Here is a 17,914-nt window from a genome sequence, read left to right on the forward strand (position 1 = left end):
CCCGAGTATGTCACAGGAGGCAGTGACTGGCTCTGCAACACAAAAGTCAGGGTGGAGCAAACTCCAGAAAGGTGGGCTGTGGAGAGATGTCTAGGGGTGGGGAAGTGGCTCATAGGACTGCAGTCACCGCTTCTTTTCGGTCCAGGAGTTCAGTTTATCAGTACTTGGTCGAGTGGAAAGGTTTTTTTGAGGCTTGGAGCAGGTATGGCTGGGGGGACCAGTTCAATTCTCTCCCTGCAGGTTGGGAGGGGGTAGAGTTTAGTCTCTAAATCCTGTCCGACTCTTGCGACTCTATGCACTGTAGCCTGCCAGGCTCCTCTGTCCATGGGATTCTCTAGGCAAGAATACTGGAGTGGGTTGCTGTTTCCATCTCCAGGTAATCTTCCCGACCCAGGAAAGGAACAGGGGTCTCCTGCACTGCAGGCAGATTGGGAGGCAGAGGTGCCAAACCAAACTGCGAAAATCGTAAAACTCCTAAAAAGCTTTCCAGAATAGTACATACAAACCGGGAAGCGTTAAAAGGTGCGTTCCCTAGAGCCAGGTCCATAGATTTCGATTTCAGATAGTCTGGTAGAATCTACATTTTATTTGAATAAACTCTTCCAGGTAATTCTGAGCTGGAGGTGTGAAGTCAACATTTTAAGGAACTGCTCCTTAAACTACATACATATCCTCACTGCTGGAAGTCCTTTCTTTGGTCAAACCAGAGTCTGCTGTTTTGAAAGTTGTTTCGGGGGATCCTGCTTGCTTCTCTGCAGACTAAATTCTCACCAGGGTTTGGCTTGGCTCCTCACACTGGGGCAACGGTAACCATGGTAACCTAAATGGGGAGTAGGGGGAAAATCTTGAACTTTGGCCTGGCTCCTGGAGGGGCTGGCAGCAGTTAGACCCGGACCCATGCTAGGACCTTGACAATTTGGATCTTGATCTAAGAGTTCAGCCAAAGCAAAGTGAAGAAGATCGGGGCGCTCCAGAGAGGGTCATTCTTTCAGAGATAGGGTTCCGTGCTTCAGCGCCGGCGGGAATGGACACAGGCAGAGGCTCGGACTCCTGAAGCCACTGCGCTCGCCCCTCCGCCAAACTGGAACGGAGAGGCGGGGCCGGGCCGGGCCGGGGGCGGGGCCTGGGCTGAGGAGCGCGCGTTCTTGGTTACTATGGTAACGCGTCAACACCCTGCGCGGAAGTGGTGTTGTGGGCTGCAGACGCGGTGGAGGCGCCGAGTTGGGGCGTGCGGCTGAGATGGTGAGGTCCCGGGTGTGGAGAACCTCGGATGGGGACCTCACGTGTTTTCAATTGTGTTGGGGTTCTGGGCGGGGAAAATGAGGATCTGGTGGGGGGAAAGAAGTTGGGTATGGGGGTCAGAAGGTCCAGGAACAGGGATGACAGCCGTAGAAGAGGTTAGGGAAGTCCGGAGGGGGATCCAAGAGAGAAATAAGGAGTGGGGTCGATCGCGACTGAAAATATAATCTGGGGCTGAGCCGAGGAGCTGGAAAAGTGCTGTCCCAATCCTCATCCCCCTCCCATCTGGCTGGGGATTGTGGGATGTGACGTGGAAAAACCACTGGTGAGGAGGCCAGAGAACAGGTTATGTTCTGCCTATATGGACCTATGTGCAAAAGAGACACCAGATCCCCGGGTGGAGAGCACACCCAGGAAAAGGACAAGCCTTCGTCTTTGTTCAGTTGACAGGTGTTACAGTTAAGTCAGGGAAACTCCACACCGCCCTGTGCCCACCCTGTTCCAGCCGCGTTCCAGCTCTGTCTTGATGGATTTGAGCTGAACACTCAGGATCTCAGGACACGTGGCACTGCAGTTTTGAAAGGGCTGCACTCTCTGTGTTCAAAGTCAGGGCACCACGTCTGACTAGTAGTGCCACAATGTGTAAGTCACCTAATGTCCCCGAACCTCAGTTTTCTCTTGTTACTGGGGGTCTGGGTCACTCATAGATACTCAACAAACATTTGCAAACGAATAAGTGAACGAATGAATAGGGTACCAGATTTGAAAGTCGCTGGAAAGGGATTGCGGCTTCCCTGATAGTTCAGTTAGTAAAGAATCCACCTGCAATGCAGGAGACCCCAGTTGGAGGGATTGAGACTGGTCTAGCAGGCCTGCAGTTCCCTGGGGTGGACAGGATGACATGAGGGTTTGAAAGGACAGCATGCCTGGGAGAAGGTAAGAAAGTAGTGTCTGGGATCCAGGGAGGATGGTGTGGTCCCTGAGGGATAAGTGAGGTGGGGCAGAGGGTAGGTGTTGGAGCCTTGGGTTACTGGAAATAACCTTAGAATTTCTGGGTGCACACCCTATGGCAAAGGTAGCTCCTTCAGTGTACTTGTGGACACACTTCATGCTCAGAGGTCACTCTGCTTTTCTGGGACTAAGTGTGGTTCAAATTCAGGGTCCCCAAGCTGGAGTTTCTAGAAGAGCTTTGTTAATGATAAAAGCAACAAATCTCTGGAGGAGAGCAGTTCCCAACTTCTGAGGACTCTCTGCAATGTTGCAGCAGGAGTCTCCTTTCACTTATGCTTTTTATGGTGCATATTTATCCCTGGATCTCCATATTTATCTCCACCCCGGATCTTGTGTCTCTTTTGCACATAGGTTTGTGGGCCCGGTGCTATGTCTGTGAGGTCCTAGCACTGCACTTGACATCTAAGGGCTCACAGGAAGTGTTAGTTCCCTTTTTCTCCTCTTTTGAAAATGTCTTATCTCCAAGTCAAATGAATCAGTGAGTTGCACCTGTTTAGACTTGTGGCCTTCAGCTCACCCAGATCAGGGATTCCCCATCCAAAGGTCAGTCAGGGTGGGGCTTTGGTTTGTTGACTGAGCCCTTCTGAAGTCCCTTGGACAGGACAGGGCATATGGGCACCTTTGAGAAGTAGTGGGTCAAGTTAGTGATCTCTGACCTTTGGCAGGCTAGGGGTGTGTGTGTGTGTGTGTGTGGTGCTACTTACTAGCTTTTCAGGCTGTTGGGAGGAGTGGGGACAGGTGATGTTTGGAGACAGGGTCACAATTAGGCACACCACTAGGACCCTTACAAAAACAATAAATAACATCCCCCAGAAGGAGGGCCAGGGCCTCGGTGTTGAGTAGGATGTCATCTTCAAATGGTACCCCACAGATGGCCAACCTGGTTGTATTTGAGAGGGAGGACCTGAGTGAAAGGCAAGATGCCTGGTACATGGGCATCCCCACCTTCTTTGTAACCAAAGTCTACAGAAAAGGAGGTAGAATCAGGTCAAGAGCGTGAAGCCGGTGGTGAACCTATGTGTGAAAGAAACAAGATCCCTGAGTGGAGAGCACACCCGGGAAAGGACAGGTCTTCGTCTTTGTTCAGTTGACAGGTGTTACAGTTACATCAGGGAAACTCCACACCGCTCTGTTCCAGCCCCGATCCAGCTCTGTCTTGTTGGAATTGAGCTGAACATCCCAGATTTCAGGACATCTGGCACTGTAGCTTTTTAAGGGCTGCACTCTCTGTGTTCAGAGTCAGGGCACCAGGTCCACTGCTTTGTTTTGTAAAAATAGTGCTCCCTTCCCCTATCTCAGCCATAAAGAGAGTTACCTTTTCAATGCAGATCATTATTCAAAATGAGAAATACCTTAAGATGCTAATGCTCACCTGAAATTACTGTTAAACATTTTGTGAACTTCTTTCAGTGACACATTTCGGTTTCATAGGAGTGTTTTTATTGCAATACTTGCATATTTCATATAGTCTACTTTTTTTTAAACTTGATACATTAAGGAGATCACCCTGCATCTATAATGATGTGAAAATCATATTCTGGTTAACCAGTTAATATTTCTGCATCAGAATCTCTCCTGGAGCCCCCAGCAGGGGCTGAATTCTTACAGACATAGGATGGGATGCTATTTGAAGAGATAAGGAGGCAGCTAGGTCACCAAAAGGAAAATATAAAGGTTAGGGCTGGCATCTTTTTCTGTCCCAATCCTCTTCTTCCCCAATCATCCTTGTCTCCTCAAAGGTCTTTCCTTCCCTACCAGAGATGCCTTCCCTCAAGGAAGATGAGCACTCTAGGCACAGCTCAGCTTCTTGGGGATATTTATAATTTGTTAAGTCATGCAAGAAATAAAACCAGCCCTTCACCTCCTGGAAGAACCTCTTGGCTACTGCCTCTGGCCCAGAGGAATCTAACTTTCCATTTCTGCTTGTTCCTTCATTTTTTCTAGTACTTTTACACAGTGACCTCCCTAATCCTTCTTGTTGCTTTTGGCAAAACTGGTTATTCTAACCCTGGTGTAAGGCTTGTGGCTTCAAAGTCAGCATTTCCCCAGTGAGGTTTCTCAGCCACCCAACCCCAGAGCTCAACGCTTCCTTCTGCTCTGCCCAGCGGCTGCTTTTCTGTGGTCATCATCTGTTTTCCTTCCTCTGTTCTGACTTCGAGGCTCAGGCAGTCGAGTATTTCTTGTGTGACTTCCTCTTGACCTGGGTGCCAAGGGCGTTGGAGGGAGGTGACACAGTCCCAGTGCGGGAGGATCCTACAGTCTGGTGGGCACCCGAGCCTGAGGGGAAGGCTGCAGGAGCCCTTGGAAAGAAGCAGGAAAACAAACGCAAAACAGCAATAATGCTTTCCATCTGTGCTCCAAAGCCTTTCACATACGTTATTTTCCCCAGCGCAGACCACATACGTGATGTGGAAAATGTGGAGTGGTGGTGTATTCTGGAAAGGCTTCTGTCTCAGTCTGGTCTGCAGACCCCAAGAGGTCATCTTGCTTGGTTTCGTTCATTCGTTCTTCAGCAAATGCATATTGAGGTCCTGCTACATCCAGACTCTGCACCTTTCCCCTTGGAACTGACACCATCTCTTGTGATCCGATGCCCTCATCTTTTCAGGTTATTCCTAAAGCTTTGCCTCAGTCCCACCTGTTGTGGATTCTAGTCATTCCTTCTTATTCTATTTTTGGTGGAAAGGGGAGCTGTTGCTCCCCACTCTCCATGTAATAACCCTTCAGAGTCTGTTATTAGACATCCTTGGGGCTCCTGTATTTACTTTTCACGAATTCAGGCTTTTCTGCTCTGCTGTATTGGGGCTGACAGAGGCTGTAAAGCAAGGCGCCCTCTGTGAGCCTTTTGCTGGCTGTGCCAGGCTGGGAGGGAAGGGCACACACAGCCATGCTTGTTGTATGGAATGGAGCCAGCCGGGGAATAATTGCCCGATTTGGTGCGAAAACCTGCCACAGGTGGAACAGGTGCTGCAGGGAGTTCTCTGTGGTCATGGCAGATTAGAGAGAGCATTCAAAACATATCGTCCAGTGTTTAGTGACCTGGAATGCACGGTCATTTCCCTGTCCACCCTGTCCCCTTGACGGCTGCTCATTCCCAGGCTTGGTTGACCTGACGTGTCCAGCTCTTTGCACCAGGGTCTTCCAGCTCCGAGAACTGCAGGAGATGGGGGCTCCTCAGGAATGAGATTTAGGGTAACCCTGGAGTCCTCACAGAAACCGCCCCCTGGAGACAGACTTCTCTTTAGGCTGAGCTGAAGCGGGACTGACCTTGGGGAATGGAGGTTGTGTTAGTCAGGGTTCTTGGTTATAAACAACAGAGCCAGAACTCCAATTTAGGGAGAAGGGAATGTATGGAGAGGATTTTGGAGAGTGCCCAGAGTTCACGCCAAGGCTGGGCAGCTAGGCTTGGAGAATGAAAACACACAGGAACTGCAGCCAGAACTGAGGCCCAGATCACAACCCGGCACTGGCCTGGCAAAGACCCTTGATGCCACCCCTGGAGCTGGCACTTAATCACGGCAGCTGCTCTTGGTGCCCTTGTCAGCATTGCCCCAGACACAGGGAGTGACTGCCACTGCTGCCTTTGTCAGAAGGGGTTTCCATGTTCCCCTTCTTACATCATTAGTTTTCTATTCATTGTCAGGCTTGGGAGATCTGATGGCTCACCTAGGTCCTTTGCCCAGGCTTGGAAGGCAGCTGTCTGAGGTTTTCAGCTTCTACGCTCGGAGATGATCCCTGTCTCCTTCAGCTCATTAGATGGGAGAGACAAGGATCCAACCTAGAAGAGTACTGGATGGCTAAAAACTGACTCATGCATGTTCAAGGGGTTCCCCCAGTAGCTCAGTGGTAAAGAATCTGCTTGCAATGCGGGAGACGTGGGTTCGATCACTGCGTCAGGAGGTTCCCCTGGAGGAGGGCATGGCAACCCACTCCAGTATTCTTGCTGGGAAAATCGAGTGTAGCCTGGCGGGCTACAGTCCATGGGGTCGCAAAGAGTCGAATATGAGTGAAGTGTCTGAGCATGCATGCACGCATATGCACGTTCAAGCAGTCCTGAGAGTGAAAGAGCCTCATGGTGGACACAGCTTCAGGGTGAACCTGTTTGCCTGATTGTAGCTGGCAGTCGTTCATTCACTGAAGTTTATCAGGCATCAACCACCTGCCGGCTGTGTGCAAGGTACTTTTCAGCATTAGTGTCCTCGGGTCCCAACCGTAACCTTGTGAGATGGTGGGGACATGGAGGAGGTCAGATGGTAGCATCAGCTGTGAAGGGGGCTTGCTGTTCAGATGACGAGGTTGGAGGTGACGACACTGTGCATTTCTGGAGAGGACAGCCCATGTGGCCTCACAAGAGACTGCTTGTGGGAAACGAGAACTGGGCTGACACTGAATCATCCTCCTGCCCGCCTTCCTTCCCTGCTGTGCAAGGGCTTGGACTTCTTCAGCTCAGAAACCTCAGAAGTCCTCCTTCTTGCTGGGCTGGTGTCCAGGGAAGCCACTGCTCCTGTAGGGCATCTCCTGTGTTTCAGGATTTACCCAGGTGCTTTCCCATACACCCACCCAACTTTCCCTCGGCACGGGCTGGCGAAGCGTCTACCTTGCCTGGGGTGCAGATGGCGGTCGGTACTGATGAGCCCAAATTTCTGCCTCTCCCTGCAGCCATTAAGCACAGCTGGCGTGCTGAGCTCTGCCTCTACTGCTTCCAACAGGTCAAGGAATAGGCCTCGCTATCGGACCAAAGCCCTGAGCTCCGAGGTGGATGAGAGCCTTTTTGGAGCTATCAAGGTAACCGTCCCTCAGTCCCTCCAGGGAGCTGTCACCAGGAGGCGGTGACCTGAACAAAGCTAGCTCTGGACAGGTCACCCTCTCTCCCAGAGAACTCTCAGACTGAGGGCAGTGGGGGTTTCTGCGGCTCCAGTGGACAAGCTCAGACACTTTGTGGGGCCCATGTAAACAGGCCACCTGGCTTCCTCCGCCCTTGAGATCTTTACATCTGTGCAGCATTTGAAGATCTGTTATAATGCTGAAGGGAGGCTCAACTGCTGAACCCTCAGTGTCTGCTCTTTGCTCAGCGAACGCCCTGTGATGGAAACGTTTGAGTGCCAGTGGCCCAGGCTTCCAGATATAGAACGACATAATTGTTGTTCAACATAATCCCCCCTCCATCCAAGAACAGTGCAGAGTAGAACACAAATCATCCTTCTTTCCCAGTTGCTCAGCTAAAACAATTACTTTGCTTTGGAAAATGAGCAAGTAAATATTTATTTGCAAATATCAGCCAGTCTAAGAGGCTGATGACTAGAGAAGGAGAGCCAGAAAGTTACTTGGAGTGATCTTGGTTACACATGACATTCAGAAGGTGGGAAGGGAGGAGAGAAAGAGAATGAGATGTAGAGAGAACGGTGAGAGATTGAGAAAGAAAAACACTGGAGCCGTTAAGAGAGTAAATCCTAAGAGTTCTCAGCACAGAAAAATTTTGTCTGTTTTTTAAAATTTTGTATTGATATGATGGCTGTTCTCTAAACTTACTATGATTATCACTTCATTATGGCAAATCAAATAGTTATGCTATACCTTAAACCTAAACAGTAGGGTCGTCTAGTCAAGGCTATGGTTTTTCCAGTGGTTATGTATGGATGTGAGAGATGGACTGTAAAGAAAGCTGAGCGCTGAAGAATTGATGCTTTTGAACTGTGGTGTTGGAGAAGACTCTTGAGAGTCCCTTGGACTGCAAGGAGATCCAACCAGTCCATCCTAAAGGAGATCAGTCCTGGGTGTTCTTTGGAAGGACTGATGCTAAAGCTGAAACTCCAATACTTTGGCCACCTCATGCGAAGAGTCGACTCATTGGAAAAGACCCTGATGTTGGGAGGGACTGGGGGCAGGAGGAGAAGGGGACGACAGAGGATGAGATGGCTGGATGGCATCACCGACTCAATGGACAGAACTCTGGGAGTTGGTGATGGACAGGGAGGCCTGGCATGCTGTGGTTCATGGGGTCGCAAAGAGTCGGACACGACTGAGCGACTGAACTGAACTGAAACAGTAGGTCAACTTTGTCCCAATACAACTGGAAGGGAGAAAAAAGAGAGAAAAAAATAGAGGGAAGGGAAAAAGAAGAAAGACACCAGTAGTGGTCTAAGCACTGGCGTGAACACCACTGGCTGTAGGCGGACCAGGGAGAGAAGAGGTGATGTCTCCCCTTTGTTGCAGTTCAGTTGCTAAGTTATGTCCAATTCTTTGTGACCCCACGGACTGCAGCACACCAGGCTTCCTTGTCCCTTACTATCTCCGGGCGTTTGCTCAAACTCATGTCCATTGAGTCAGTGATGCCATCCAACCATCTCATCCTCTGTTGCCTCCTCCTCCTGGCCTCAATCTTTCCCAGCATCAGGGTCTTTCTGATGTCTACCCTTACCCTTCACTCTTCTCACTGTGAATTAAAAAGGACTTTCCAGATTGTTCCAGATGAGTGTCTTTCTGCCTTTAGAAGCTGTTTCCTATTGACAAGGGAAAGAATCAAAGCAATTCAATTTCGCTTACAGTCATGTTGTTGATTTGTCTTGAGTCCATGGGGACTCTTCTAGCTAAAGTGAAGACAGGTTTGGAAATGGCCGACTTCTCCAGATTTAGTCCTGCCGGCTTGCCAGAGGGGGCGGCTGACACGCAGCCTGTTCCTGGCTCAGTCTTTTGGGCTTATTGTTGGACCAGAGTCTCGGAAGCCTCCCAGCCGGCAGCAGAGGGCAGAAGTGGCCTGTGACCTGACTGAGTTGAGCTGCTTGGAGGCAGAGATGGGCGCCAGGTGGCAGCAGCTTTCCGGGAACGGGTGTGCACTGTGCCGGCCTCCAGACAGGACGGACCTCCACCTAAGCCATGCCCCTGCCTCCGCTCAGGATCGCAGACACTGTGTTCCTGATAAATGAAATCCTCTCCTGTGTTAACAATTCCCTGAAACAAATGATTTCATTTTCTTGTTATCTAACTCCTTCACGGTCAGAAAGTTGAAAAAAACTCATGTATCTAATTTGTGTTTTCTTTGCTGAATTCTAACTCGCTGACTGCCTCACCATATTAGATTTAAAGACAGATCCACTGGACCATATTTCTAACTTACCCCATAGGGCTTTTTGGTGGGGGGGAATCAAAGTAAATGAATTAGAAAGGATTAAAAATAACAAATATCATAGATTGAATGTGTCCCTAAGGAACTGTATGCTAAAGACCCTCGATGCGGTCCAAGAGAGCTAATTAGTTTTTGTTTTGTAAATGATGGAGGGAGAAGAACGAAGAGACCCCAAATTTTCATTCCTGATGGTTTCAGGTTAGGAATGGACACACACTAGCAAACCTCTCCCTGGGCCTCTATCCCTCTGGGAGTATCTGCACGAGTTATAGAGAAGCCTTGCTTTCAGAAGAGCCGGTCGCTACAGAGCACATCTGGCCGCCACACTGCTTGCTCAGTGCCCTGGCTACTCTGGGTGCTCCTGCAGTCTGGGCTCCAGCTGATTTCCCCTGACGCTGGATGGGGTGGAGATGCCACCCTCCGGTAACCAGCAAGAAGTGGGGTGACCAGCTTCTAAGCTGCCCTTCCTGACCCCCCAGCCCCTGACCCGGAGTGACAGCCCCATTGTGCTGCTCCGAGATAAGCATGCCATTCGGAAAACACTCACGGCGCTGGGCTTGGACCACAAGCCGGAGACCATCCAGCTCATCACCCGGGACATGGTCCGGGAGCTAATGTGAGTACCCAGGGCACGGAGCCCTTCTGTGAGGACCTGTGTGGGGGGACGGGGGGCCCACCTGGTCTCGTCCTGTCACTGTGGACCCCACCTCTTTCCTATCCATTTCCTGCCTTTGGTTTCTTGGTTCCTGTTTCTTCTCCATTTTGACCTGCTTCTCCCCGCCTTGTATCTATTACTGCCACTGCCCTTGATTCCCAGCTACTGGCTACTGTGGGTTCTATGGGGCTGGTAGAGGGTAGATGCTTGGGTGGGGGGTCCCTTCTGAGCCCCGAATAGTGCACTTGGTCGGGGAAATGTCCAGATGAGTCACTTCCTTCTGGCCGAATCAAGAATCTGAAGCAAAGGAAAAACTGACCAGATGCCTAATTAGTCCCAGGGCTTCTTCCCAGGCTCTGAGGCCAGAAGAGGAAATTCCCCAAAGCTCTGGGGTTCCTTTGGGATTAGCTCAGCACGGCTTCCTGATTGGAGCAGCCCGCTTGCTTGGGCCCCTCATGTGGGGTTAGGCCCAGCTCAGTCACACGAAGGGAGCCAACCCTGCCACTCAGAGGTTTAGCTCTTCTGCTGGTGCTCCATTCTCTAAACTGTTCTTCCAACTATGGCTCCACTCACTAAAAACTTGAAATCCCAGAAAATGTATCCTGTGTCGCGATCTGGGGAGGCACGGCTGGTCCACAGGTCCAAGAGCACCGTCTAATCAGCTCTGGCGTTGAAGGGCCAGATGCGGTAGCGGCCCTGCAGACACGCCTGTGGCCCAAGAAAGGGCTCCTTCCCTTTATTTATTTATTTGTGTATCTAGCTGTGTCGGGCGTTAGTAGCGGCACACGGGATCTTCCTTGAGTCCTGAGGGATGTCAGGTTCCAGCGTGCGCAGGCTCAGTAGTTGTGGTGTGCTGGCTTAGTTCCCCTGCCAAATGTGGGATCATAGTTCCCAGCCAGGGAAGGAACCAGCGTCCCCTGCATTGCAAGGCAGAGTCTTTTTTTATTTTTTTTTTAATTTATTGTTGATTGAAGGATAATTGCTTTACAGTATTGCATTGGTTTCTACCAAACATCCACATGAATCAGCTATAGGTTTACGTATGGCCTCTCCCACTTAAACATCCCTCTCACCTCCCTCCCCGTCCCACCCCTCTAGGTTGTTACTAAGCCAAAGCAGATTCTTAATCACTGGACGACCAGAGAAGTCCCAAGGGCTCCTTCTTGGACTGGTCCAGTCCTAAAAACACGTTGGAGGTGAAGTCTCGGGTAACTTGTCAGGGTTCTGAGAAAAGCTCGAGATGCTGTCTCAGATTCACATCATTCCTGGTCACTCCAGATCACAGGCTGTTTGGGGCCACAGCACCCAGGGGAACACAAGGTCTTGGCTAAGCCTCAAGCCCACTTACTCATGTGTCCACCTCCTGGACACCTCTCCCCAGCCGGTTTTATGGGATGAGGTTTCACTTCCTGCCTCAGACCATCTGCGTCTGTCTGCCATGTGCCTGTTAGACGCCTCACCCAGAAGCAGCTTGATGCCCACTCCCCTGCTCCATCTCCAATGTATGTCATCTGTTTGTAATCATTATAATTACCTATTGGTTTGTTGAATGCGTTGGGCAGCTAGAAAAGTCTGTAGACATGTCTCTGGCTATTGTTGATTTTAATTAATATTTAGGGTTCAAAGCTTCCCTCTGGGCTGGAGGCACAGGGATGGTTTCGTTTCTCACTGGCCTCCACTTCATCCTCGCCGGGCGTGCCCTTGCCCTTTTTATGTCATTCTCGAGGAATCATCTGTTTTAAAAGTTCAACGCGGCAGCTTTATTTTGAGTCCTCACTCTGTGCCCAGTGCTGGGCCAGAGACCGGGCTGCCCATGGGGTTACGACAGAGCCTGAATCCCACAGGAGCTTGTGATCTAGCAAGGCAAACAGACATTGCCCACAACACAGGCAGGGACAGCGGAGGGGAGGAGGTGGGTGTGTATGGGTACATGGGGGCGGGTGCAGAGGAGGTAACGTGTGAGCTGGACATTTTAGACAAAGTCCTTAAAATGTTCCTTTTTTAAGCCGGTGATGCTACTCTGCCCTTGGCTGAGACCGCTGTCTCTCCTGCCCGATTCTCTGAGGCAGGATGGGCAGTGATGGGGGTGGGGTAGAGAGCAGAGCAGCCTGCAGAGTAGTGCTAAGAGCTCCCCCGCCACACCCCCTGCCTAATTTTATTCATTCTTTGTGTCAGCATTCCCACCAAGGACCCTTCCGGGCAGTCCCTTATCATGAGCCCTGAGGAATTTGAGCGGATTAAATGGGCATCCCATGTCCTAACCAAAGAAGAACTCGAGGCCAGGGAGCAGGCCTTCAAGAAGGAGAAGGAAGCCATTGTGGTACCTACCCCCGACCCCATCTTTGCAGAGTGGGGGTTGAAGAAAAGGGCTGGGGAGAGGCCGGCCTCCCACAAGACTGGGAGCTTTAGTTAGGGGACACTGAAGTAAGGTGTGAAAGTGCTAAAGATGTGTTACAGAATAAAGATCTGGTGGGAGCAACTGTGGGGCCAGGGGAGGGGTGAGGACGCCAGGCTGGGGAACCTCTGGGCTATGACAGTGTGATGGGGTGATGTGAAACTCATCTGAGGTCACCTACGGCAGCCAAGCTAGTGCCCAGGGCACGGAGCACTAGAGTAAGTCCCCGCTGATTCCAGCGTGGCTCCCGTAGGACACAGTGACCACACGCAAGAAGATCATGAAACAGAAGGAAATGGTTTGGAGGAACAACAGGAAGCTCAGCGACCTGGAGGAGGTAGCCAAGGAGAGGGCCCAGAACCTTCTGCAGAGAGCCAACCAGCTGCGGATGGAGCAGGAGGAAGAGCTGAAGGATATGAAAAAGGTGGGCTCTCCATTCTCCTTCCCTCCACTCATCTATCTCTCTTTTTTGACCTTGCCTCTCAGTGTGCAGGATCTTAGTTCTCTAACCAGGGACTGAATTCATGCCGCGTGCAGTGGAAGAACAGAGTCCTGAGCACTGGCCCACCAGGGAATCCCTCCCTCCTCTTATCTGTTATTCACATGCCTGAAAGCATGGGCTAGAGATGGGGTGCAGGGTTGAAAGGTGAGGGGCTGGCCTTGGCAGGCGAATGGAGTAGACTGGGTCGGGGAGAGCTGCACCTACGGAGTGCAGTGCGGGCTGTGTGACCTTCAGCAAGTCACTTGCACTCACTGAGCCAAACTTTCTTTGTTTGTGAAATGAGGGTGGCGAAACTACTAAGCAGCATTATTAGGATGAAATATGCTAATATATGGGAGATACTTTGTTGCGAACTGCGGGTTGAAAAATACATGTTACTTGTATCTTTATCCTGCTAGTTCAATTCTGGCCACATAGGATGGTGCAGACAATGGGGTTGTTTTTGTTGTGCTCAAAGTGCTTCCTTTAGCCAGAGCATAAAGACCAGAGGCTCATTTGAATTCTATTGTGTTGCTCATTTGCATGTGGTTCACTTCCTGGCCAAATGAAAAATGCTGACTCCCCAGCCTCTTCATCCAGAGTTTCTGTTTCTCAGGTAAATCTTCTCTCCTTAATGCTTCCTTTTATTTTCCAAAGCTTTTACTCCACAGCTCTTATTGATTGCTCGTGATTTTTTCATCTCCTATGTGTCAGGTTGTGCTCTTCTAGCTTAAAAATCTAGTGGCTTGGCCTCTGCAAGAATGTTTATTTTCCTGAAGAGTAGAATGGGGGGGGGGGTCTTCATTTGAGGTTCAGGGGTCCCTAAGGGGACCATGAACTTCTAAAGTTTTATGGAAAGTTTGTGTGTATAGATGTAAGTGAATTTTATGGAGGAGAAGACCCATAGCTTTCATCTTATTCCCAAAGAGTGATCCATGACCCCCCACCTCTGCCCCAAACACTAGACCCAATACCCTGAAAGATGCTATTGCTTTTCTGGGCTTGTGAGCACTCTTAATGGGATTCTGCTCCCATTTCTCCCCACTCCAGCTTCCACATCCCTGTGGTACATCACTCCACCCCCCAACCATCCCCATCCTTACTCCCAGACCTAGTACCACAAGTTCAATTCCACTCTCCAGATCATCCTCAATGCCAAGTGTCATGCCATCCGGGATGCCCAAATTCTGGAGAAGCAGCTGATCCAAAAAGAACTGGATGCAGAGGAGAAGCGGTTGGATCAGATGATGGAGGTGGAGCGGCAGAAATCTGTTCAAAGGCAGGAGGAGCTAGACAGAAAGAGGAGGGAGGAGAGAATCCGGTAAAGAGGTGGTTTTGACATTTCCCTCTCTAAGTCTTTTCCATGTGTCTTTAGGTCCATATAGCCTTGCAGAGAAGAAGGACATGAGAAATGGTCATTATCATCCTTTGTTATTATCACAAAACTTTTATGGAATGATTCAGAAAGACACAGAACTTCTTTTTTTTTTTTTTAATTTTTATTGTTTATTGAAGTATAGCCAATTAACAAACAATGTTGTGATAGTTTCAGGTGAACTACGAAGGGACTCAGTCATACATGTACATGTATCCATTCTCCCCTAAACTCTCCTTGCATCCAGGCTGCCACATAACACTCAGCAGAGTTCCATGTGCTATATGGGAGGTCCTTGTTGGGTATCCATTTTAAACACAGTGGTGTGTACATGTCCAATCCCAAACAACTGTAGAACGTCTTAAAGCTTGTTTCTAAGATCACAACAGGTGTTTCACAATACGGCCCTTATTCACCCTCATTTTGCATCATTTCTTGCCATCCATTCTAGGAGGCTTTCCTTCATGTCCCCCCAGCATGCCAGGTCTTCATATGATCTCATTATTTTTTGTTGTTCCCTCGGCTTTGAATACCCTCTCTTTCCTTTTTTCTTCTCCCACCCCGGAAAATGCTCTCTCTTCCTTCATAATGTGGCCTTGCTATCCCCTCCCCTGAGAAACTTCCCTGACTCCACTGGGCGAGCTTCGAGCCTCCCTGCTCTGGGCCCCCTACACTGTGTTAGTGGTCTGCCACGCCCCTCCTTGCGCTGTGGCTCCCTGACCCTCACCAGGCTGTATGCTCCCTGAGGGCAGGGTCCCTGTCTTGTTTCTTCGGCTTCTGACCTACCAGAATGTTTGGCCTGCAGCAAATGCCTAATACAAGTTAGAATGAATAAATTCAATCCCCTCCAGTTTGCAGGAGAGGACAAGTCCCAAAGCAGATAAATTATAGAATCATAGTGTCCCAGATTTAGAATGCCAACCATATAATACAAGAATTACCCCCATAAACAGTCCTTGTACCACGCTGAGTGGCAGCTCTGTCTCCCCATTTGTATTCTGTTCTCTCGGGCCATTCATCTGTGGACCGCTAGCAGGTACCTGGTCCATACAGTAGGCTCCCATGAAAAGCTCATTTCATGGCTAAATGGCTCTTCGTCTTTTGCATGAACAGTTTCAATAAAGGGGAAATCCCTGCCTTCTTAGGCAGCTCTAATGATTTGACCTGGTCCTTATACTGAGTCTAAACCTGCTTCCATGTAACCCTTTCTGCTTGTTGCTCTAGTGTGTTTCATTTGGAGTCAGGAAGCCATTCAACAGTGCTATCTGAATGTCAGTGTCATACCCCTTCCCGTAGATACTTGTCCTCCTCTGCGTCTTCTCCCACTCTCCCAGCCTTTACCCAGAGACCATGGGATCTAGATGCTTCCAAGGTTGTTGACATCCCAATAACGCAGAGGGAGTCACTGGCTGCACTGACTCTAGAATCTGGCTTCTCTGCTTTCTATTGTTGAGCAAGGGTGCTGCTGAGTGTAGAGAATTCCTCAGACTCAGCCCCGTACACCAGCAGCCGATGGTCTTAAAATATGAGATTGGATATAAGAAGGACAGTTAGCTAACTAGGCATGGTAGATGGAGTGGGATGACAAGATACACTGGTTGAGAGCAGATGCTCCGGAGAAAGGAGTTACTGTGGGCTTCTTAACTCTGGGAAATCAGCTTGGGAAGGTAGCTCCCTCTGATTACTCTGGGACGTTTTGGGAGGTGGTAGGATTTCAGAAAACCTCAGGTACTGAAAGGAGAAGGTGTCTTATGATATGGGCACACTCTTGGACAAACAAATGCAGGGTGGGAATCTCACAAAGGGTGAGCCCCAGAATTAGGAGCTCGGAAGAGAAAGGACTGACCCCGCTCATGAAACATAGTGGTATTTAGGGGGCACTCATCACGTTGTCCCTACAATACCTCCCATCGTGGGTGTTATTTGGGTGGAGGTTAAAACAGAGACCTGGACTCTTGGTTTCTAAGACACCGTGGCACTGTTTCTTCTCAGAGGAAGACGGCACATTGTGGAACAGATGGAAAAGAACCAGGAGGAGCGATCGCTGCTTGCTGAACAGCAGGAACAGGAGAAGGAGCAGATGCTGGAATACATGGAAAAGCTCCAAGAGGAGGATCTAAGGGTAACTGGGCTGCACAGATCATGCCAAGTTCTGCCAGCAACAGCAACAAAGCCCTCCGACACTGTGGGGTTGGAGCGTGTGGGCTGATGTTCCGTCAGACACATGTTCGTTTCACAACATCATCACCGTCAACTTTTTATTGCCATATGAAACACTTGTTTGGCTGAGGCCTCATGGAGATGAGCAGTGATTTGGATACTGTCCCTGCCTTTCGGGGACTTGGGGTCCAGGACTGACATATCTGTGTGAATGGACACACCAAGGAAAGATATTGCTGCATGCTTTGCACAAATAAACATAGGGATGTTTTATTGTCTTCCCTCAATTATCTTGGGATATTGTACACTTTGTACATGAACAGCAGCTGTCTTTTAGTTCCAGGCTGCCTGCTGTTGCCTCACCCAAGGTATGTTGCATCCCAGTGTCATTAATTGTATGGACAAGCCGAAACTTTTTTCCTGTTAGCCTAACTAAAATTAGTAGGCATCTCCATTGCATAAGAAATAAATAACATAGCTACTCAAACCAAGTAGGCTTAAAAAAATCCCCTTCTGTTGGCCTTATTGGATCTTTTGCAATATACGAAAGCCCCTGGCTCAGAGAGGAGGTACATGGCCAGCATCCGGAGCATTTATTCTTTTCCCCCTTAATTTTTTACTTTTGAAAAATTTTGCACACACAGACATGTTGAAAGAACTGTACCACACCCATCAGTGCTTCACCTATATTTAATGATTGTTAATTCCATGGAGCTGCTTGTCTCTTTTAGATGTATATACATATTTTGCTATTATTAAGCTATTTGAAAGTAAGTTTCCCATATCTTGACACTTTGCCTGAATGCTTCAACTTGTATTTCTGAAGAACAAAGACATTGGCTTACTTGTCAACAGTACCATTATCACATCCCCCCATCAAAATTTTGAGTCTGACGATTCTACAATATTATTTAATATTTAATCTATATTCAAATTTACCCAGTTCCAAAAATGTATTTTCCATGGTTTTCTCCCTTCCAAACCAGGATTCAGTCAGGGATTGAATCTTCAGGATTCACACACTGTATTCACCTAAGTCTCTTTTGATCTGGCAGAGTTTCCTTATCCATTCATTAATTTTAATAACACTGATATTGTGAAGTACTCAGGCCAGCTGATTTGAAGAATGCCCCACATTCTGATTTGCCAGGTTATTGCCTAATGGTGCATTTAACCCACGGACCATGTATTCTTTTATTGTTCTCCTCTTCCCCCGTGTTTATGATGGCTGAGTTGTCATCTCCCAGCGCACTTGATGGTGAGGAGTGACAGGGGGCCCAGATGGGTCTCTTGGGGACCTCATAATTATGAAGGCGTCTCAGAGCACCTGCAGGCTAAGGTACAGTGTGAGAAGTGGGAGGCAGATCACTGGATGGCTAGGGGAGATGAGGGGCAGGCAACTTTGTGAGCTGCTTGAGAAGGGGACCAACAAGGCCAAGAAGACAGACAAGACCTGGCCAAGCTCCTGGTTCAGG

At 49.2% G+C, this 17,914-nt stretch overlaps 1 protein-coding gene across 4 annotated transcripts in view; it reads left to right on the forward strand.

The window, feature by feature from the left end:
• The first annotated feature begins 232 nt into the window (after positions 1-232).
• CFAP45 (cilia and flagella associated protein 45) overlaps positions 233-17,914 on the forward strand; it is a 30,762-nt gene continuing 13,080 nt past the window's right edge. The window contains exons 1-8 of one of the 4 annotated variants that reach the window (XM_025287549.2): positions 236-1,242; positions 6,960-7,035; positions 9,853-9,989; positions 12,204-12,348; positions 12,677-12,847; positions 13,492-13,520; positions 14,047-14,225; positions 16,272-16,401. In XM_025287549.2, coding sequence (XP_025143334.2) covers positions 12,270-12,348; positions 12,677-12,847; positions 13,492-13,520; positions 14,047-14,225; positions 16,272-16,401 — 588 coding nt within the window. In that variant the 5' untranslated portion in view covers positions 236-1,242; positions 6,960-7,035; positions 9,853-9,989; positions 12,204-12,269. Of the gene's footprint in view, positions 1,243-6,909; positions 7,036-9,852; positions 9,990-12,203; positions 12,349-12,676; positions 12,848-13,491; positions 13,521-14,046; positions 14,226-16,271; positions 16,402-17,914 lie in introns of all 4 variants that reach the window. The other 3 variants (XM_044944156.1, XM_025287548.2, XM_025287547.2) reach the window with 3 other exon arrangements.

This window comes from Bubalus bubalis, chromosome 6, assembly GCF_019923935.1.
Source record: "Bubalus bubalis isolate 160015118507 breed Murrah chromosome 6, NDDB_SH_1, whole genome shotgun sequence".
Classification (NCBI taxonomy): domain Eukaryota; kingdom Metazoa; phylum Chordata; class Mammalia; order Artiodactyla; family Bovidae; genus Bubalus; species Bubalus bubalis.